This window comes from Pan troglodytes, chromosome X (assembly GCF_028858775.2).
Source record: "Pan troglodytes isolate AG18354 chromosome X, NHGRI_mPanTro3-v2.0_pri, whole genome shotgun sequence".
NCBI lineage: Eukaryota > Metazoa > Chordata > Mammalia > Primates > Hominidae > Pan > Pan troglodytes.
Window position 1 is genome coordinate 70,917,983 of NC_072421.2, and position 23,148 is coordinate 70,941,130.

At 39.7% G+C, this 23,148-nt stretch overlaps 1 protein-coding gene across 1 annotated transcript; it reads right to left on the reverse strand.

Moving 5' to 3' along the window:
* Positions 1-353: 353 nt before the first annotated feature.
* LOC739275 (putative nucleosome assembly protein 1-like 6) lies at positions 354-1,207 on the reverse strand. Its single transcript, XM_001140553.6, has one exon. The coding sequence runs from the start codon at positions 1,010-1,012 to the stop codon at positions 689-691; it is 324 nt and encodes a 107-aa protein (XP_001140553.3). The 5' UTR covers positions 1,013-1,207; the 3' UTR covers positions 354-688.
* Between the last annotated feature and the right edge of the window lie 21,941 nt (positions 1,208-23,148).

A 23,148-nucleotide genomic window follows, 5' to 3' on the forward strand; every position in this document is an offset into this window, starting at 1 on the left:
AGTCGTTGGGTTCAGATTCCAGCGTAAAAGTGAGTGGCTAGTTTGATTTTGAAAACTTGACTTTCACGTCTCGCAAGAGCTTCAGAATGGGCTCGTCATATTTTTGTTGCTGTTGTTTCGTTTTTTCGGAATATCGCTCTGTCGCCCAGGCTGGAGTGCAGTGGTGCGATCTCAGTTCACTGCAACCTCCGCCTCTTGGGTTCAAGCGATTCTCCTGCCTCAGCCTCCTGGGCAGCTGGGACTATAGGTGTGTGCCACCACCCCCGGCTAATTTTTTTTTTTTTTTTTTTTGTATTTTTAGTAGAGACGGGGTTTCACTGTGTCAGCCAGGATGGTCTCGATTTCCTGAACTTGTGATCCACCCGCCTCGGCCTCCCAAAGTGCTGGGATTACAGGCGTGAGCCACTGCGCCTGGCCTCGTCATATTTCTTAATCAGCGGGGCGACCTCCTGGGCATTCTATAAAGCCGTGAGCCAGAAATCGGGGATCCCTGTAGGATTATCTTTTTCTCCGTCCACATTATGTCCTTCGATTCCTTCATACTCCCCAAACACCTCCCCGACATCCTCGAAATCCTCCTCACGATCCTCCACCAAGTCCTCATACTCCGGATTCTCCTCTGCACCATACATCTGAGCATTAGAATCACCGGCCACCTCATTATACTCATAGTCCTCGACCTTGGACTTCACCTCTCACACTCCTCTTTCGTGGGCTCATACAGTGCATTGGTGATCTGCCGTCTCTTTTCCAATAAGGGTCCATAGATGGTGGCAAACTTCCTCTCGACGGAATGAAATTCCCTCAGGTACTTGGCCTCTAGCACGGCACATTTGGCCTGAAGCTTTTTGAGAGTGTACACTCGGTACTTAACCACCAGAGGCAGGCTCTCAATAAAATCTGCGTCTGAGGAGTACTCCATCAAAGACTGCGGAGAGGCTGTGGCTGCCACAGCGCCGAGTAATGGGCCCATTTCACCGGCTGTGCTGTGTTTTCCGAGCCCTTCCATCATTAGCTTTTTGGCAGGGAAACACTCACCGAACTGTAGGCGATGGCTTGGCCCGGGCCGCCGGCACCTGGGGGTGCTAAGACGGAGGCGGAACGAAGCAGCTACAGCTGCTGTGGAAGCTGGCCTGGGGTGGCGGAAGCCGCGGAAGGCAAGAGTAGCGGGCTAAAGGGCTTTCCCCACTAGCTGCCATGGCAAAAGGAGGAGGTTCCACAATCCGATTGCGCAGAAGATGACTCTCTAAACTCTTTTTTGCTTAAGAGCTCACCCTATTTGCTGAGTAGCTGTGATTGACAAACCGTCGTCCAATAAATGATTAGATCCATCACATTACTAGTGCCACTCACCTTCCTGGCGGTAGCAGCTCCCAAAGTTTCTAGACGGGAGGGGCTTACTGCAAATCATCTGGTCGGGGAGAAGCGGTCGGAAACTGTTTTAAGCCTGAGAAAACTTTAATGTAGAAGAGCAAAGAAATGAGGCGAGAGGTGTTTTTATAGGCCAGAAACGTGACTCAAAGCCTTATATTTAAATACGCGAACAAAAAAGAAAAGGGGGAAAAACATCAAAATATTAGCCGTGAAGAGCTTTAGATGATGTGACTCCCCATTAACTTTTTATTTTCTAATTTTGGCTTTTCAAAATCTCTATGAAGGGCGTGCATTCGCTTTAGATTGGTTCAACCCTGATAGTATTTACTGGGGTGCAGGGAGATGAGATGGCATGGCAATGGAGGGAAAGGAAGGCTTATGGTGACCAGTGCCCACAGTCATATGTATGACAAGTTCACACTTGACATGTGGGTTATCAATAACCCAGAGCACTGCTGCTGAATTGCCAATTACCCTTTCTCAATGCTGGCTCTTTTGGAGGCAAAATGGAAAGGATGCTCACATGTCAAGTGATATTACTGAAAAGCAAACCATTTGTCTTGAAATTCTGAATAAATTGGAAATATTTGATGACCCAGCACTAGAGAATAGATGAAAGACATAATATGATGTATTCAGAACAGGGAATACCATGTGACATTAAAATTCCCTATACTAGGGAAAACAGGTTTTTATTTTTTGGTGATATTTCAATATAGATCACCTATAATTTAAAGATTTCAATTTTTAAAAAGGGTTTGTTATTATATTACAGATATAAAGCGTTTTTTAAAATAACAGTTTAGTGTAACAATCACATAAATACTCACAGTTAGGGTTTTAGTGTATTTGTTTCCAGGTTTTTAGATGTGTGTGTGTGTGTGTGTGTGTTAGTTTTAGAAAATTATAAATGTATTATTGGTTCAGTGTTTCTCACTCTACCTCAGAGCCACCCTATTAGATGACGGGTTTCTAGGGACTGGTGATTGGTTGTTTTCTTATGTTAGATGTGGTGCCTGTGCCACTTTCAGCAGATCCAGATTTCCACTTAATAAAACCCCTAGATGATAATGACAAAGAAGAGGGGAAGAGAAGAAATGGGAGTAGAAAGAGGACAAGGGTGAAATTCTTCCCACTAGGCTGAAAGGCTCGTGTTAGGGAGTCGCAACTGATAGGTCCTGAAGGCTGTCTTGTGTGGAGAATGGACAGAAGAGCTTAAATAGAATATAAAGAAAAGATGTTGTTTTTCTCAGTAAATATCCTGTCAATGTTTAACCACTCCTATTGTGTGTGTGTGTGTGTGTGTGTGTGTGTGTACTGTGTGTGCTTTATTAAAACACATCTCATTTAAAATACACTGAAAGCAGAAAACTCAAATAATACGTGAAGTTTCAGTAAAGGTTCAGGTACATGCCTCAGTCCCATAGTTCCATAGTCATAGGTCCTAAATTGCTTTGTTTTCTTTTTTTAAATTCTATAATTACAAAACCGTTTTTCTTTTTCTAATAATAAATATAATACAAGCTTACTTTCAAAAATTTGGAAAATGAAGGATTTATAGTGAATAACAGAAACCACTAGCAGTCTCACCATCCTGAGAGAATTAGTGTGATCATATCAGTACATTTTCTTCTTCTTTATGTGTGTACAACAAATGCACAACTTAAAAAATTAAGATCATTGTATTGACTTTTCCATACCTGCCCTCTTAGGTTCCTATCATGAGCATCTTCCTATGTCAATAAATGGTCTTCAAAATTATTATGTAAAATATTATTTATTGATAGTTAAGTGACTTAAATAGTTTAATAAATAATAAATGAATAAAAAATAAAGGATAGGTTGATTTAGATGAATTCAAATTTGTAAATTTCTTTTTATAGTCATACAAGCAGTCTTCAAACCAAAAGTGATTACGTTAAATGAAATGTTGCCAAGGAGAACTAAGCAATATACACTAGGATCCCAATTCCGTTTTTTTTTTAAATCTCTCTTTTGATCTAGTTGTACACCTGTCAACCTACCATCCTACACGCACACACACACAAGCACACACACACCCTAATTTGCATAGACAAAGTTTTAAAGGTGACAAAGACACTCTCCTTGACTGAACTTTAGACAGGCTCTTCTAAGCCCTCTTTTCAACTAAGCCTCCTCCATGGGCCTTGTCCTCCAGCCTGCCTAGTCCAGTTTTACCAAGAATCCTGCTAAGCTAGTTTAGACAGGATCTTCCCAACCTTGATATATGATCACCCTCCAAATCTGATCAAATTCCTCATCCCTCACCATCCCCTGAGTGATATAGGATCATCTTGGCCTGCCTTCTGCAAGAATCATATTAGGTCAGTTTAGCAAGAATCCTCCCTACCCTTTATGTCTCTTCTTAGTAATTTTCCACCCACCAAGCAATGCACACCATCCCACCTTCCTACCCCTCTAACTCTTCACCTCCCAACCCCACCCTTACCTGCTGCTTTGCTACAAATCCCCACTTGTTCTTACTGTTCGTGGAGTTGAAGCCCATCTCTCTCCCCATTGTGATAGTCTAGATACCATCTATCACAATAGTCCTTAATAAAGTATTCCTGACTGTTTCATTGGTATCAGAACATTTTTTTCTTTAACAATGTTTAAATACCATAAAGCCATATAGCCAGTTGTTATATCTGGAGTTGTGGAATTTGGGATAATTTCAATGCTTTTTTCTTATGTACATTTGCCAGTATTTCCTATCTATTTTTATAAGTCTATTCATGAGCTGTATAATTAGAAACCATAAATGAATAAATGAATGAGAATGAGAGGAGAAGAGAGAAGCCCCAGCCTTTCCAATAGTAAATAACTCACCTCCCTTCAGAAGGAGCCCAATTGACAAGAGAGATACAGAAAGGAGTTGGGTCACAGGAAAAAAGATTCAATACTTTCAGTGTCCTCTGTCCACCAGCAGGTCCCACTTAGCTTACATTTTTTTCTTTGAGTACATGGTTTGCACACCCCAGGCGTTTCAAAACACTCAGCTGCTGTCATCCAATTTCTAGGTTCTCTAGAGAAACAGAACCAATAGGATATACAGTCATATACCACATAATGACGTTTTGGTCAACGACAGTGGTCCCATAAGATTATAATACCATATTTTACTGTACTTTTTCTATTTTTAGGTATGTTTAGAGACATAAATACTTACCCTAGTGTTACAATTGCCTACAGTATTCAGTACAGTCATACGCTGTACAGGTTTATAGCCTAAGAGCAATAGGCTATACCTTATAACCTACCTGTGTAGTGGGCTATACCATCTAGCTTTGTGTAAAGCATGCTCTATGAGAGTGAAAGGAGAAAAATATACATTTGTTTTGTTTTTTATGATTGTATAATTTTCTTTACTGTTGCTCTTTTTTTTTTTAAAATGTGCTTTGAGATAGATACAAAACCAGGGTTGGGTGCGGTGGCTCATGCCTGTAATCCCAGCACTTTGGGAGGCCGAGACAGGTGGATCACCTGAAGTCAGGAATTTGTGATCAGCCTGGCCAATATGGTGAAACCCCATCTCTACTAAAAATACAAAAATTAGCCGGGCATGGTGGCGTGTGCCTATAATCCCAGCTGCTTGGGAGGCTGAGGCAGGAGAATTGCTTGAACCGGGAGGTGGAGGTTGCAGTTAACCGAGATCGCGCCACTGCACTCCAGCTTGGGCAGCAAAGTGAGACTCTGTCTCAAAAAAAAAAAAAAGACAGGGAGATACAAAACTGGTTTTCAGAGAATTACAAAGGCTAAGACTGATACAAATCCATATGAGATCCAAATATAATAACAAACACAACAGTATTGAACTACTTCTGTTTAAACTTACAATTACTATAACGCCCTTAAGCAAATGTAATTTATGTACATTACAATTATATAAAATGAGTAGAGAAGTTTTTACTTGACATGCAATAACAATTCAGTAACTACTGCTAGCTCCTTCCTTGCAAAAGTTTTATTTTTGGAAATTTTAATAAGCACAAATGTAAAGAACCCAAATTACTAATTTCCAAAGAGTGCAGGTTTGTTTGGCTTGTCTTTCATTTAACTATGGAAATCCATTGCCTCTATTATAAATATCACAGAACTTTGGCCAGGCGTGGTGGCTCACGCCTGTAATCCCAGCACTTTGGGAGGCCAGCATGGGCAGATCACTTGAGGTCAGGTGTTCGAGACCAGCCTGACCAAATGGTGAAACCCCGTCTCTACTAAAAGTACAAAAATTAGCCGAGCATGATGGCAGGTGCCTGTCATCCCAGCTACTCAGGAGGCTGAGGCAGGAGAATCACTTGAACCCAAGCAGAGATTGCAGTGAGCCGAGATCTCACCACTGCACTCCAGCCTGGGTGACAGAGAGAGACTCTGTCTCAGAAAAAAAAAAAAAGAATTAAAAAAAATAAGTAAATACTATGCAGCCATAAAAAATGATGAGTTCATGTCCTTTGTAGGGACATGGATGAAGCTGGAAACCATCATTCTCAGCAAACTGTCGCAAGGACAAAAAACCAAACACCGCATGTTCTCACTCATAGGTGGGAATTGAACAATGAGAACACATGGACACAGGAAGGGGAACATCACACACCGGGGACTGTTGTGGGGTGGGGAGAGGGGGGAGGGATAGCATTAGGAGATATACCTAATGTTAAATGACGAGTTAATGGGTGCAGCACACCAACATGGCACATGTATACATATGTAACTAACCTGCACGTTGTGCACATGTACCCTAAAACTTAAAGTATAATAAAAAAAATAAATATGGCAGAACTTTAAATAACTGACAATAATACAGCCTCATAATAATTCTAATTCTAAAATGATGGAATCAAATCAGAAAACCAGTTTGACCCTGTAACTTATGTTAAATTACAGCAATGACAAAAGTATTGTATGTATACTTTCTGGCAGATTTTATGTATTTATTTATTTAGACACACAGTTCAGATCTACACGGAAGTAGATCTTCCAAACACAGAGCAACTTAAATCCCATAGGTCTATTTCAACATATTAAATTTAGAGAATAATCCATGGGCTTTCTGAAAAACAAAATCTCTAATGAATTGACTAGATTGTCTTCTGATGACAGCATAGCTGATACATAAATAGTACCCTTGGAATCTGTATAAGAGAATGAAAGAAGTAGCAAATAAATGAGGCTGTGGGTTTCACTTCTTTATGCATAGAGGTCAAGAGGTTTCACTGGGCTTTTAAATCCCCAGTATACTTATACCACTTCACCACCCAAAACAACTATCTCACCATCCTCCCTATAACATCCTCTAAAAGTAAACCAGCAGACATTTGTTTCCATAGACAAAGTCACAACATTCCTACATCTTACATAGATTACATTTAATAGTTGTTCCTATTGTTAACCATATAGGACTAAATAATGAAAATAAAATCCTACCTACAATTTTAGCTATATTTTTATGTTATAACGTCCCTGTCCTGTATGGCTTTACTATCATTTAAACTCAAAATGAACTTTTGGAGAATAAAAGAGTATATTTGTGCTTACAGATAGAAATTACTTATTTCCAGATTGTAAGTGTCATCACCACAAAGTAATGATATGTGGCAATTCACGTTAATTAACTTGATTTAGCCATCCCACAATGTATATACATTTCAAAACACGCTGTACATGACAAATATATATAATTTTAAATTGTCAATTAAAATTAAATAAAATTTAAAATTACTTGTAAATAAAACCTTATATTCCTGATTCAAAAAAAAGAAATTACTTATTTCTAAACTCATATCTAATCTTTTTCAAAACGTGTTTTATCAATGTCTTTTTGTTTGGGGCTTGACACTTTTATTATGAGTCCACAATTTATTATAAAATCCTTATAACATATTCTCCTCTCCAGCTTCTTCACCTGGAAAATGATGTCTTCAGTCACATGATGAATCAGTAGCAATGTTGGAAATAACATTGAATCTCTTGAATTTCTCCTCATGCTTTATCTAGACAGTGAAATTTATAAAAGCCATCTAGGAAAATTTCTCAAAATTCAGCCAACAACAGGAAAAATTGCCACAGATCATAGTCTTGAGTAAGAGAAAAGCAGCCACTGATATGGAGAGCTAGCCTAGCACTCAACAGGTGCTCTCCTGTTTAACATAAACCATCTCACAACACCAGCCTAAGAGAAGGCCACTCTGTTACAGTGATGGATCAAAAAGGGCTACTCTGCAATTGTGTTTGAATATAGAAAAACACATGAACATTGTCCAGAGCACAAAAATGACCAAATACTACCTTATTCTGGCCAGTATGAGTAATTACTGTTACTTTACCAATTACAGTGTTAGCCTCACTCTGATCTTCCTTATTTCTAGATAATACATTTAAAAAGACAATCACAGAATTATACCCACCTCCTAACAAGCTAGGCTTGCTTAAATCCTCACCCCATTTGCCTAATACAAACATAAATTTCATAATAAATCCTTTTCAATACCCACTGTATGGAGTTGTCTAAGACAACCCCTAAATTCAGAGATTCACTACTGATCACAGGACTCAGCATACAGTCATACTGACAGCTAAGATTTATTTTGGTGAAAGGACACAAAGCAAAATCAGCAAAGGGAGAAGGCCCATGGGGCAAAGGCCAAAGGACACCAGGTACAAGCTTCCAAGAGTCCTAAGAGATGTCACCACTATACACACTTAGCTTCTCCAGCAATGAGCTGCGCCAACACCTATTGGGTGTTGCCTACAAGGAAGCTCATCTGAGACTGAGTGACCAAGGTTTTTACTAGGGGCTAGCCACGTAGGTACCCTCTGCCTAGCCCATAAAAAGTTTTATACTCTCAAAAGGAAAATTGGTGTTCAGAGTAAAACACAATGCTTTTACTAACAATTGAGGCACAGTGAGCCATGTGTATCAATTAGGAATCCTATTAATGTAGGAAACTGGTTACCAGACAAATTTCCAGATTCTAACCAGTGATCCAACTTGCAAGCAAACTTTTCAACATACATCAATCTCAGACCTGCTATGTTAAAGCTCTTCAGCACAGTCTATACCCTTGGCTGTTGGACAAGGCATTTTTATCAGTAAGACCCCATTTAGCAGGGAGATACCAGCCTGCAGTATTGATTTCAGTTTATGCCCTTTAGAAATCTTGGATTTCACCAGTTTAAGACAAATCCCATTAACCATAGAGGTCTATATTAGAAAGCCAGGTGGTTTCCCACTTTGGTTTCTGTATTATACTTTTTTTTTTTTTTTTTAACAGATTGGGGCATCAATTTAAGCAAAGCACAACCCTGATCAGGAAGTTGAAGCTGACTTGAAAGCTCTCCAGGGCTGAGGCAGCATGGTGATAAAGCACACACACAGGAAGTACAATACCAGAGGGTACAAGTGGTATCTATGGAAAAAGAGTGCACAGTTGTTAGGATATCCCAAGAAAGACATAGTTAGTCAGATGTACAGGTTAACAGGGCCTCTAAAGTGGCCTTCCACTGATTCCCAGTCTTGTCCAATTAATTCAGTTTAGTCCTTGGTTTTGGACAGACTGCCTCAAGGCAGTCAGTTCCAAACAATTTTGCTCATCTGTGACACCAGTTCATCTGTTTTGTGTGTGTACATCATCTGGAGATGGTCTTCACAGAAAAAGCAGGACTTGGGGCCACTCCCTTTTGTCTCATAGTCAGCAGTGTCAGGTGAGATCTTAGGCTCAGCAGTCAGTTTGGATTCAAAGCATTCTCAGCAGCTTGGGAGATAACACTGATGCTTTTACTGGGGAGGAGGGGAAGCTTCCAGAAGCAGTTCTGACAAACAAAGCTCTCTAATTCCCTTCTCCCGTGCCTCCATGGGTGCCTGGTTTGTTTTTCTTTGTTTTTCTCAGTTTTTACAAAGTCAGTGTGCTTCATTCAGCAATCATAATTTACATCTTTCCTAATTGTTTTTTGTCTCATCCAGACCATTTATCTGGATAGGTTTTATACAAGAGGGACCAAAACATTTGTACAGAAAAACAACTTTACATGACTTAACTGGACCATGTTCTGATAAAAAAAATTTTCAAAACGTGTTTATATAACCCGCACCCCTTTTGTCCTGATCATTTGTCCAATGAACAGTCACTAAAAAAACAATGCCTTTCTAGGGACTTCTGTACAAACTACCAGGAGAAAGGCAAAGGAAGTAGACTTAGGCTCAGTCCGCTGTTGCAAAGTGCAACTAATCCAGAGAGGCAAACACAGCAAGTCAATAGCATCCAGCAATTTCCAAGAGGGAGTCAAGTGTCTAATCTGTCATGAGTAGGTACAGGAGTCACAGTGTTGTGCTGTGCCCTCCTCTAAACTTGTGGCTTTCATTAGAAATTATAATTTAAGGATGCAATTAGTCTCCGTGTTAGAAATAAAGAGCCATTCAACAGTTCAATTTTAAAAGGTCCCATTAGAGAATAAGCCTTTTTTTGCAGGCAGCTGTATGTAATCCCAATGGTCCAACAAAGATACAGGATGTTTTCATAGCCTATGATCTCATAGAGGAACATACTAAATCTGCAACAATCTCTGTGACTGAGTTCTGTTTATTAAATGAAGCGATTTCATTCAATTTCAGTTCAGTATAGTTACTCCCGAGGCTGAAACAGCTCACAGCAAACAGTATCAGGATTCACATTACAGTCAGGTACAGGCAATCAGCATTTGCAATTTCAGGATTCCAACCAAGCAATAGGCTTTTTCCTAGGCATCAGCAAAGATGATATGTTGCAAGATCACACAGCTGTATTCCAAGTTCAAGTGACAAGCAAGGCTTTCCTAAATACTTTTTTATATTGTCAGTGTTGGAGTGCAAATTGGCCTCCTCAAAAATTATGCACATTGGGACAAAAAAATGAACAGCCTCTAAAGGTCAGACATTTCATTTCAACAAGGGTCCATTAGCATACTAAAAACCATTATTAATACTCCAGAAGTGTATTTCCATCTGGGATTGCCTATCTTCTAATGCTGTCTCTCTTTTTAGAGGCTCTAATAGACAATAATCATACCAAAAATCATCAGTTACGTAGACTTGGTTCCTTCCTAATACTAAAAAGTTTAAATTCCAGTTTGCCCACTGGCTGGCAAAAACAAGGGAGTTGTGTCTCACTAATGTTTGCTCTTTGTATATTTCCCTGATCATGATGATTCCTTCAGCATTTATGAAATTACAAGCATATACATTTTACGTTAATTTTTATTTATATATCCACACACAGTAGCCACAAAACAAAAGTTGATTTTTAATTCTTTTTCTTTTTTCACTCATTTTAAATTTACTCAACCCCCTGTCAATCAATCAGCACTTACAGGGTAAACAACACAGTTTCTGAGAGGTTCTAAGTTGAATTCCAGGTGGAGCAGGGAGTGTGGCTGGAGGATGCTGCAGTAGTGGCTGGCTTTTAAAAAACTTTTTCTTATGCATCTGGTTTATCTAAAGTGTTACTCCAGTCCTGAACACTGATTTAACTTTCTTCCTTCCCACTTAGAGGAGATAGGAACACACACTAAAACACTTATGGCCCATTCAAAGCTCCCCATTGGGAATGTGTGTGCTGCCCTTTCTTTTACCTCGTAGAGGAGAAAACAAAAAACAAAGATGACATATGGGGTTTGCTTTTTATGTTCTCACTTTAGCCTGAAAAGCCAAAACATCCAATGATCCAGGGAACCAACTCTGCTGTGCTTGGCTATGCCATCTTAAAATTCCACAGGTAACTTTTAACTCTCACAACAGACAGCAGCTCTGCTGATATTTTATACCATGAATTACTCTGTGGCATCCAGGCATCAAAGGTTGTTGTGTTAGTCTGTTCTTGCATCGCTGTAAAAAAATACCTGAGACTGGGTAATTTATAAAGAAAAGTTTAATTGGCTCACAGCTCTGTAAGCTGTACAGGAAGCATGCTGCTGGCATCAGCTCAGCTTCTGGTAAGGCCTCAGGAAGCTTACAATTATGGCAGAAGGTGAAAGGGGAGCTGGTATCTAACATAATGATAGCAGGAGCAAGAGAGAGAGAAGGTATCACATGCTTTTTAAACAACCGGATCCTGTAAGAACTCACTCGCTAGCTAAATGACAGCACCAAGTCATAAGGGATCTGCCCCCATGACCCAGACACCTCTCACCAGGTCACACCTCCAACACTGGGAACCACATTTCAACATGAGATTTGAGTGGTACACATATGCAAACCATATCAGTTGTCATCCACTGCTCCTTCATCTTTCCTTTCACAAACAATGCTTCTGCCATATTACAATGAATCAGAGTCATTCTACTGAATCTTACTTTTAAATCCAATTGTGTCAGGAATCCCCAAGACCACTACCAGGATTAGTGATTCACCAGAGTGAGTCATAGGACTAAGCATATAGTCATGGCAAAAATTTATTACAGCTAACAGATACAAAGCAAATCAGCAAAGGTAGTAGGCACATAGGAGAAGTCTGGAAGAAACAAGGGATTGACTTTTAATAGTCTTCTCCCAGTGGAGTAGCATAGGATGTACTTACTTACATGGATTAACTTACTAGGAAAGAGTTGTGACATAGTAAGTTCATAGAATGAACTTGCAAATCCAGTTTATAGGCATATGAACAAGTAAATAGAATGAACATAGTAAGTTCATAGGATGGACTTACATAGAATGAACTTATTAGGAAAGAGTTGTGACAAGACCTGCAAAATGTTGTCTACCAGGAAAACTCATTAGAGACTAATGTCCAAAGTTTATGGTTTTTTATCAGGGGACGTTAGTCCAATAGGCACCATCTGCCTAGTATGTAGCAAGTTCCACATGCCTAGAAGGAAAGTAGATGTTTAGCATATACCACACTGTTTATACAAACAGCCTACACAGAGTGAGCCACACTTATCATGTAAATTCTATCAGTATAGAAAACTGAATACCAACCAAGTTCCCAGAATGCAGCCACAGTCCAACTTTGCAAGCGAACTTTTGTAAGGCTAGGTAGTCTTAACCTTACTGTGCTACCCACTTACTAAAATGCTTCATGATACCTCTTGTTGTGCATTCTTCCTTGCTGCAACAAGTAGGAAACCCAACTTGTTCAACTGCAGGTGTGTTCCTGGTGGCCTTGGGCTGGGAGGCATTGACATCTTTAAAGAACTATATTTTTCTTTCTCTAGTAAATAAAGAAGTTCTCTGAATATCCTGGTCTAGGAGCAAATCCAGTTAATAGGCATATGAACAATACATTAGAATGAATACTAGTGATATCTTTTAATGCAATGTGAAAATTAAAACTTTTTCATTACTTTCTAGTTTTATTAGATTTTACATTCTATTGGTATATAAATTCAAAACTTTAAAAGACAGAAAGTCATCTTTGTGCAATAGATGTTACTGACTTGAATACACACCAATATAGAAAACCACTTACCGGTCAGTTAGAACACATAGGGCAAAGTTTAAACATTCAGATAATTTCTATCATGGATGACATTATAATGTGTAGGTGAAGGAGACTGTTTTACATCCTGGATCATGATTACGAAGAACTCATTGGAAAACACAGAGATACTTTATCTCACATAAAACCAAAAATAAGATCCACCAACTATTAAAGTGAAACCACTGAGTACCCTAGTGCAAAGGAATCCTCCCTTTTCTAGGAATAAAGTCCTTTTTAAATTTCCATATTTTAGAGTCATATATAATGAATGGAGAGCAATTTGATAAAAGAAATACCAAAAAGACACTCCAGTTACCAACACAGGAAGAGCTCTTGCAGGCATTCATGTTAAATTTTAATTCGCTGAATCCTTGGGCAGAAGGATAACATATTTTAAACACCTGACATGGCCAGAAGTGATTACATAGATTATATGCCAAGTGATCTGAAATCCTACTGCCAGCACATTCCTGGAAGATATAGCACTCCCATCAATAACCATGTCTCACTAAGACACTGAATCACAGGAGTAGAAACAGGAAGACAGCTGTTCCTGTGATCCCCTTAACCCATCCCTTTTAACAAACACTAACACATATTCTGCCTACTAGGTAAGACTAAGACTGCTTATTCTTGTAAAGGTTGAATGAGTTTTTTTCTTACAGTCAGATTTTCTAAAGCTATGTTGTTACCAGAGATACTTGTATCCTATCACATTTATATCAATGATATGAATTTAACGAAGATCCCCAAGGGAAGAGGGGCTTAACACTCAAATATAATAACTTCAAGATCTGTGTGTAAGGTAAACCAAGGTAAACTGAATCTATGAAATTAGTTATTGGCCTTTTGTAGATCATGGACTTCAAGAAAATTCTGTTTAAAATGTGGACCACCACCTGGTCATCACTTAAAAAGCTACTCACATACAGTTTTATGTATAATTTTATGGAGTTCCTAGACTCCCCAAAGGCCACTTGTGGATCCCAGGTTGAGGTTAAGAACCCCGTAGACAGAATAACACTGTTAAACCTGTTCAGGTGAAACTGTGGGGATCCAAAAGTGAATCGATCAATATTAAAAGACTTTAGTAAAGTTGGTAAGCCTTTATAAAGAATAATTAGATTGTCTACTTTATAGATTTGCCCAGTTTATCCTCTCATCCCCTCGATGAGAACTAGAACTTGCCATTTTAGACTGTAACATCCGCTTCAATAACTGTTCCATTAAGTAGATTTTGAAGTCTTTCTCCAGTGAGCAAAAAGACTGGCATTTGCTTGTTTCTTCACAATTGTGGTTTATGATAAGCTTAAAGCTGATGATGAATATGAATGACATCACATGCTCTCAGTCATATCTCAAAATATCCATAGCATTGAATCTGTCTAACACAGACTTCTTTAACAAAGATCGTTACTTGGATCATACCTCCATGGTAGGCACTATCTGCACAAAGTTTGGAGGAACAATATGAATCTCTTCTTCCCAAAAGGGTCAACCTCAAGGATCAGGAATTGATAGTGGGTAAAATAAGCAAGTAAGTGAGTTATAATGTGCTGTCACTATCAAGACTCAGTTACATTGTTGCATTCAGTCATGTGCTCTTTCTCCCCTTTACCTCTCCACTCATCTCTCCATTGTCATCCATCATGAAAAAATACCTCCAGACCAGAATATTTTGTAGATACATTCACATTACAGAAAGCTTTCTTCTTTGGCCACTTCCTATCAGATAGCAGGTATTTTGATACAAATGTCCTTGGTAAGCAAGGTGATTTGGGTAGGCTCCAGTTGCAATACATTGCTTTCTTAGATCTTTGGTTCAAAATGCAGAGAGAGAATCAGTGAGCTTCTACTGTAGCATTATGTCTTATGTATATAGGATAGCCAGCAGAAATCATTAGCTGGATTTCCAGACCACTTTGAAGGCTTAATTCCTCTGGTACTTTTTTCCTGCAATCCTATGGTAGCTTTCAAATGTTTTTCTGATTCCAGTCCCCTCTACCTCTTATGCTCCATGCACTGACACAAGCCAGATCCTTTGAGTAAAATGCATTTTGTTATATCACTCTCATCTCAAAAAATCTCTGGGGCTTCATCTGCCCTTCAGGATGACTAAAAAACTCTTTTATTTGGTCCTTCAATTCCCTTATATGAACTTCTGCTCTAGAACCCAATTAGTTCAGCCATTGTGCCTAGAATATGCCCTCCGCTTTCCTATATGGTCTTGTGTTTATGGGCAACTTCAAAAATAAAATAAAATAAAATCCATCAGGGTTCTGAATCCACTTTGGCTGTCTGATCATGTCTGTGATTTCTTGGTAATATTGCTGTTCCACACATATCTATACTTAAATAATGGCTATATGAAGTTGTCTAAACAGAAAAAAAAGTAACTGAAGGGATACATATGCTAATTCAGGAAGGAAAATAACAATGGATTGGGTAAATATAGAGATAAATATAATACAATATCCTTTACCTCATGAGTTTTAAAAATTATGTTTGATGGTTGAAGCAAAAACATGACATCATATTTTGCTAATATAAGGCTGAGTGACTGTACAGAAAATACTCAAGATATTTAAAATTTGAGGGACAGGATAAAAGGACCTAACAGAAGTAAGGTTTCTATATATCTAAGTGGAAACATGATAATACTAGTAGACTATGATATATTATGTATGCATATTATAATATCTAGATAAATCACTAAATAACATATGTAAAGAGATATGTTTAAAACCTAAAGATAAATCAAAATGGAATTCTAAAATTGTTAAATGTCATCAACAAGGCAGGAAAAGGAAAAGAGAGAAATAAGAAACAATGAAAAGACAGAAAATAACTAATAAATTGGCAGACTAAAGCCTGTTAAGGGATTCCTCAAGACTACCTACACATTCAGAAACTTGATAAAAGTATTCATGAGACTCAGCATACAGTCATACTCATGGCTAACAGTCATACTCATGGCTAACATTCATTACAGTGACACGAGAAGGCTATGCAACTGGATCGGCATGGAAAAAGACACAGGTGGTGTCTAAAGGAATCTATGTACAGGCTTCCTATGCTCTTTACCTCTCTTGAGAGGTAACAGAGTATACACTATCCCTCCATGATAAAAATAATTGCAGCAACATATATGTAACGTTTTTGTCCAGGGCAGTCAGTTTGAGACTTAGAGACTACAGCTTTTATTGGTGGCAGTCACTTAGGCATTCTCTGCCTAGCAACTACCCAAATTACAGATTACCAGAGAAGAGCATGAGGCACAGCAAAACACCTTTATCTGTTACAAAATGTTTTAGAAGGTTGCAGAGGCTAGCCAGTGGCCAACCTTGCAAATAGGCCCTTCTAAATATAGCAGCCCTAGGCCTATTTTGTTAACTAGAATCTCTACTGTCCAGCCCATCAGCCCTTTGCCCAGGTGGCTTTACAACAAAATTATTATCAGTAGCAACCTAAGTAGCATAGTGTGACCAATCTGCAGTATTGGTTTTATGCATGCCATTTAGAGGTACTGAACACAGCCAGTTAGAATAAATTTCATTAACCTTAAAGGTCTAGCTTCGAAACTCAGTGGTTTCCTCAAGTTTTTTTTTTTCTTTTCTTTTTTTTTTTATTATACTTTAAGTTTTAGGGTACATGTGCACATTGTGCAGGTTAGTTACATATGTATACATGTGCCATGCTGGTGTGCTGCACCCACTAACTCGTCATCTAGCATTAGGTATATCTCCCAATGCTATCCCTCCCCCCTCCCCCCTCCCCACCACAGTCCCCAGAGTGTGATATTCCCCTTCCTGTGTCCATGTGATCTCATTGTTCAATTCCCACCTATGAGTGAGAATATGCGGTGTTTGGTTTTTTGTTCTTGTGATAGTTTACTGAGAATGATGGTTTCCAGTTTCATCCATGTCCCTACAAAGGACATGAACTCATCATTTTTTATGGCTGCATAGTATTCCATGGTGTATATATGCCACATTTTCTTAATCCAGTCTATCATTGTTGGACATTTGGGTTGGTTCCAAGTCTTTGCTATTGTGAATAATGCTGCAATAAACATACGTGTGCATGTGTCTTTATAGCAGCATGATTTATAGTCATTTGGGTATATACCCAGTAATGGGATGGCTGGGTCAAATGGTATTTCTAGCTCTAGATCCCTGAGGAATCGCCACACTGACTTCCACAATGGTTGAACTAGTTTACAGTCCCACCAACAGTGTAAAAGTGTTCCTATTTCTCCACATCCTCTCCAGCACCTGTTGTTTCCTGACTTTTTAATGATTGCCATTCTAACTGGTGTGAGATGATATCTCATAGTGGTTTTGATTTGCATTTCTCTGATGGTCAGTGATGATGAGCATTTTTTCATGTGTTTTTTGGCTGCATAAATGTCTTCTTTTGAGAAGTGTCTGTTCATGTCCTTCACCCACTTTTTGATGGGGTTGTTTGTTTTTTTCTTGTAAATTTGTTTGAGTTCATTGTAGATTCTGGATATTAGCCCTTTGTCAGATGAGTAGGTTGCGAAAATTTTCTCCCATGTTGTAGGTTGCCTGTTCACTCTGATGGTAGTTTCTTTTGCTGTGCAGAAGCTCTTTAGTTTAATTAGATCCCATTTGTCAATTTTGGCTTTTGTTGCCATTGCTTTTGGTGTTTTGGACATGAAGTCCTTGCCCATGCCTATGTCCTGAATGGTAATGCCTAGGTTTTCTTCTAGGGTTTTTATGGTTTAAGGTCTAACGTTTAAATCTTTAATCCATCTTGAATTGATTTTTGTATAAGGTGTAAGGAAGGGATCCAGTTTTAGCTTTCTACATATGGCTAGCCAGTTTTCCCAGCACCATTTATTAAATAGGGAATCCTTTCCCCATTGCTTGTTTTTCTCAGGTTTGTCAAAGATCAGACAGTTGTAGGTAAGTGGCGTTATTTCTGAGGGCTCTGTTCTGTTCCATTGATCTATATCTCTGTTTTGGTACCAGTACCATGCTGTTTTGGTTACTGTAGCCTAGTAGTATAGTTTGAAGTCAGGTAGTGTGATGCCTCCAGCTTTGTTCTTTTGGCTTAGGATTGACTTGGCGATGCGGGCTCTTTTTTGGTTCCATATGAACTTTAAAGTAGTTTTTTCCAATTCTGTGAAGAAAGTAATTGGTAGCTTGATGGGGATGGCATTGAATCTATAAATTACCTTGGGCAGTATGGCCATTTTCACGATATTGATTCTTCCTACCCATGAGCATGGAATGTTCTTCCATTTGTTTGTATCCTCTTTGATTTCCTTGAGCAGTGGTTTGTAGTTCTCCTTGAAGAGGTCCTTCACATCCCTTGTAAGTTGGATTCCTAGGTATTTTATTCTCTTTGAAGCAATTGTGAATGGGAGTTCACTCATGATTTGGCTCTCTGTTTGTCTGTTGTTGGTGTATAGGAATGCTTGTGATTTTTGTACATTGATTTTGTATCCTGAGACTTTGCTGAAGTTGCTTATCAGCTTAAGGAGATTTTGGGCTGAGATGATGGGGTTTTCTAGATAAACAATCATGTCGTCTGCAAACAGGGACAATTTGACTTCCTCTTTTCCTAATTGAATACCCTTTATTTCCTTCTCCTGCCTGATTGCCCTGGCCAGAACTTCCAACACTATGTTGAATAGGAGTGGTGAGAGAGGGCATCCCTGTCTTGTGCCAGTTTTCAAAGGGAATGCTTCCAGTTTTTGCCCATTCAGTATGCTATTGGCTGTGGGTTTGTCATAGATAGCTCTTATTATTTTGAAATACGTCCCATCAATACCTAATTTATTGAGAGTTTTTAGCATGAAGGGTTGTTGAATTTTGTCAAAGGCTTTTTCTGCATCTATTGAGATAATCATGCGGTTTGTGTCTTTGGCTCTGTTTATATGCTGGATTACATTTATTGATTTGCGTATATTGAACCAGCCTTGCATCCCAGGGATGAAGCCCACTTGATCATGGTGGATAAGCTTTTTGATGTACTGCTGGATTCGGTTTGCCAGTATTTTATTGAGGATTTTTGCATCAATGTTCATCAAGGATATTGATCTAAAATTCTCTTTTTTGGTTGTGTCTCTGCCCGGCTTTGGTATCAGAATGATGCTGGCCTCATAAAATGAGTTAGGGAGGATTCCCTCTTTTTCTATTGATTGGAATAGTTTCAGAAGGAATGGTACCAGTTCCTCCTTGTACCTCTGGTAGAATTCGGCTGTGAATCCATCTGGTCCTGGACTTTTTTTGGTTAGTAAACTATTGATTATTGCCACAATTTCAGGTCCTGTTATTGGTATATTCAGAGATTCATCTTCTTCCTGGTTTAGTCTTGGGAGAGTGTATGTGTCGAGGAATGTATCCATTTCTTCTAGATTTTCTAGTTTATTTGCATAGAGGTGTTTGTAGTATTCTCTGATGGTAGTTTGTACTTCTGTGGGATCGGTGGTGATATCCCCTGTATCATTTTTTATTGTGTCTATTTGATTCTTCTCTCTTTTTTTCTTTATTAGTCTTGCTAGCGGTCTATCAATTTTGTTGATCCTTTCAAAAAATCAGCTCCTGGATTCATTGATTTTTTGAAGGGTTTTTTGTGTCTCTATTTCCTTCAGTTCTGCTCTGATTTTAGTTATTTCTTGCCTTCTGCTAGCTTTTGAATGTGTTTGTTCTTGCTTTTCTAGTTCTTTTAATTGTGATGTTAGGGTGTCAATTTTGGATCTTTCCTGCTTTCTCTTGTGGGCATTTAGTGCTATAAATTTCCCTCTACACACTGCTTTGAATGCGTCCCAGAGATTCTGGTATGTTGTGTCTTTGTTCTCATTGGTTTCAAAGAACATCTTTATTTCTGCCTTCATTTCATTATGTACCCAGTAGTCATTCAGGAGCAGGTTGTTCAGTTTCCATGTAGTTGAGCGGCTTTCAGTGAGATTCTTAATCCTGAGTTCCAGTTTGATTGCACTGTGGTCTGAGAGATAGTTTGTTATAATTTCTGTTCTTTTATATTTGCTGAGAAGAGCTTTACTTCCAAGTATGTGGTCAATTTTGGAATAGGTGTGGTGTGGTGCTGAAAAAAATGTATATTCTGTTGATTTGGGGTGGAGAGTTCTGTAGATGTCTATTAGGTCCGCTTGGTGCAGAGCTGAGTTCAATTCCTGGGTATCCCTGTTGACTTTCTGTCTCGTTGATCTGTCTAATGTTGACAGTGGGGTGTTAAAGTCTCCCATTATTAATGTGTGGGAGTCTAAGTCTCTTTGTAGGTCACTCAGGACTTGCTTTATGAATCTGGGTGCTCCTGTATTGGGTGCATATATATTTAGGATAGTTAGCTCCTCTTGTTGAATTGATCCCTTTACCATTATGTAATGGCCTTCTTTGTCTCTTTTGATCTTTGTTGGTTTAAAGACTGTTTTATCAGAGACTAGGATTGCAACCCCTGCCTTTTTTTGTTTTCCATTTTCTTGGTAGATCTTCCTCCATCCTTTTATTTTGAGCCTATGTGTGTCTCTGCACGTGAGATGGGTTTCCTGAATACAGCACACTGATGGGTCTTGACTCTTTATCCAACTTGCCAGTCTGTGTCTTTTAATTGGAGAATTTAGTCCATTTACATTTAAAGTTAATATTGTTATGTGTGAATTTGATCGTGTCATTATGATGTTAGCTGGTGATTTTGCTCATTAGTTGATGCAGTTTCTTCCTAGTCTCGATGGTCTTTACATTTTGGCATGATTTTGCAGCGGCTGGTACTGGTTGTTCCTTTCCATGTTTAGTGCTTCCTTCAGGAGCTCTTTTAGGGCAGGCCTGGTGGTGACAAAATCTCTCAGCATTTGCTTGTCTGTAAAGTATTTTATTTCTCCTTCAGTTAAGAAGCTTAGTTTGGCTGGATATGAAATTCTGGGTTGAAAATTCTTTTCTTTAAGAATGTTGAATATTGGCCCCCACTCTCTTCTGGCTTGTAGGGTTTCTGCCGAGAGATCCGCTGTTAGTCTGATGGGCTTCCCTTTGAGGGTAACCTGACCTTTCTCTCTGGCTGCCCTTAACATTTTTTCCTTCATTTCAACTTTGGTGAATCTGACAATTATGTGTCTTGGAGTTGCTCTTCTCGAGGAGTATCTTTGTGGCGTTCTCTGTATTTCCTGAATCTGAACATTGGCCTGCCTTGCTAGATTGGGGAAGTTCTCCTGGATAATATCCTGCAGAGTGTTTTCCAACTTGGCTCCATTCTCCGCATCACTTTCAGGTACACCAATCAGACGTAGATTTGGTCTTTTCACATAGTCCCATATTTCTTGGAGGCTTTGCTCATTTCTTTTTATTCTTTTTTCTCTAAACTTCCCTTCTCGCTTCATTTCATTCATTTCATCTTCCATTGCTGATACCCTTTCTTCCAGTTGATCGCATCGGCTCCTGAGGCTTCTGCATTCTTCACGTAGTTCTCGAGCCTTGGTTTTCAGCTCCATCAACTCCTTTAAGCACTTCTCTGTATTGGTTATTCTAGTTATACATTCGTCTAAATTTTTTTCAGAGTTTTCAACTTCTTTGCCTTTGGTTTGAATATCCTCCCGTAGCTCAGAGTAATTTGATCGTCTGAAGCCTTCTTCTCTCAGCTCGTCAAAATCATTCTCCATCCAGCTTTGTTCCGTTGCTGGTGAGGAACTGCGTTCCTTTGGAGGAGGAGAGGCGCTCTGCGTTTTAGAGTTTCCAGTTTTTCTGTTCTGTTTTTTCCCCATCTTTGTGGTTTTATCTACTTTTGGTCTTTGATGATGGTGATGTACAGATGGGTTTTTGGTGTGGATGTCCTTCCTGTTTGTTAGTTTTCCTTCTAACAGACAGGACCCTCAGCTGCAGGTCTGTTGGAATACCCTGCCGTGTGAGGTGTCAGTGTGCCCCTGCTGGGGGGTGCCTCCCAGTTAGGCTGCTCGGGGGTCAGGGGTCAGGGACCCACTTGAGGAGGCAGTCTGCCCGTTCTCAGATCTCCAGCTGCGTGCTGGGAGAACCACTGCTCTCCTCAAAGCTGTCAGACAGGGACATTTAAGTCTGCAGAGGTTACTGCTGTCTTTTTGTTTGTCTGAGCCCTGTCCCCAGAGGTGGAGCCTACAGAGGCAGGCAGGCCTCCTTGAGCTGTGGTGGGCTCCACCCAGTTCGAGCTTCCCGGCTGCTTTGTTTACCTAAGCAAGCCTGGACAATGGCGGGCGCCCCTCCCCCAGCCTCGCTGCCGCCTTGCAGCTTGATCTCAGACTGCTGTGCTAGCAATCAGCGAGATTCCGTGGGCGTAGGACCCTCCGAGCCAGGTGTGGGATATAGTCTTGTGGTGCGCCGTTTTTTAAGCCGGTCTGAAAAGCGCAATATTCGGGTGGGAGTGACCCGATTTTCCAGGTGCGTCCATCACCCCTTTCTTTGACTCGGAAAGGGAACTCCCTGACCCCTTGCGCTTCCCAGGTGAGGCAATGCCTCGCCCTGCTTCGGCTCGTGCACGGTGCGCGCACCCACTGGCCTGCACCCACTGTCTGGCACTCCCTAGTGAGATGAACCCGGTACCTCAGATGGAAATGCAGAAATCACCCGTCTTCTGTGTCGCTCACGATGGGAGCTGTAGACCGGAGCTGTTCCTATTCGGCCATCTTGGCTCCTGCCCCGTCAAGTTGTTTTTTAAATTAATCTTTTGTTTCTTGACGAGTGGTGTCAATCAAAGCACAAAAAAAGCTCTGTCCAGTAAGTTGAAACTGAGCTGAAAGTCTTACAGTGCTAATGTTAAGGGATATGGATGGAGTGGGGAGAAGCTCAACAGTCAGTTTCAATTTAAAGTACTTCCAGCAAGGTGTTAAAACAATAAGTAACATTTTTCTCTGAAATAAGGAGAAAGCTCCTAGTGGTAGTTTTGCAAAACAAAGGTCATAAATGTTTCTCCCTCCTGGAGCCTCAAGAGTTTTTCTTTTTTTCTTTTTTCTTTTGTGTGTGTGTGTGTGCCTGGTATATTAACCATTTCCCTAGTTTCCGTAAACTTGATGCTTTAACATCTATCCTACATTCATATTCTGGACAACCCATTAATATGCCCAAGTCGCTTTCTTTGGCCTCCCGCCTTCCTCATCACCGTCCCCGTCACTCCTGTCTTGGGAGGATACCTTCTCCCAGATGTGTGCTTTTCAGATACAAACCAACCAATCCAGAGTTCACATCAACAACTATCTCCTTTATCAGGCTCTCATACTATGGGATGCTATATATCTGCCCTAATCACCTCAGAGCCAGTTACCAAATAACTGGGGGCAGACTCTATGCCTCAGTCTGCT

Excerpts from the sequence above, each read along its gene's own strand:
- LOC739275 (XM_001140553.6), bottom strand. The coding sequence starts at position 1,012 with ATGATGGAAGGGCTCGGAAAACACAGCACAGCCGGTGAAATGGGCCCA.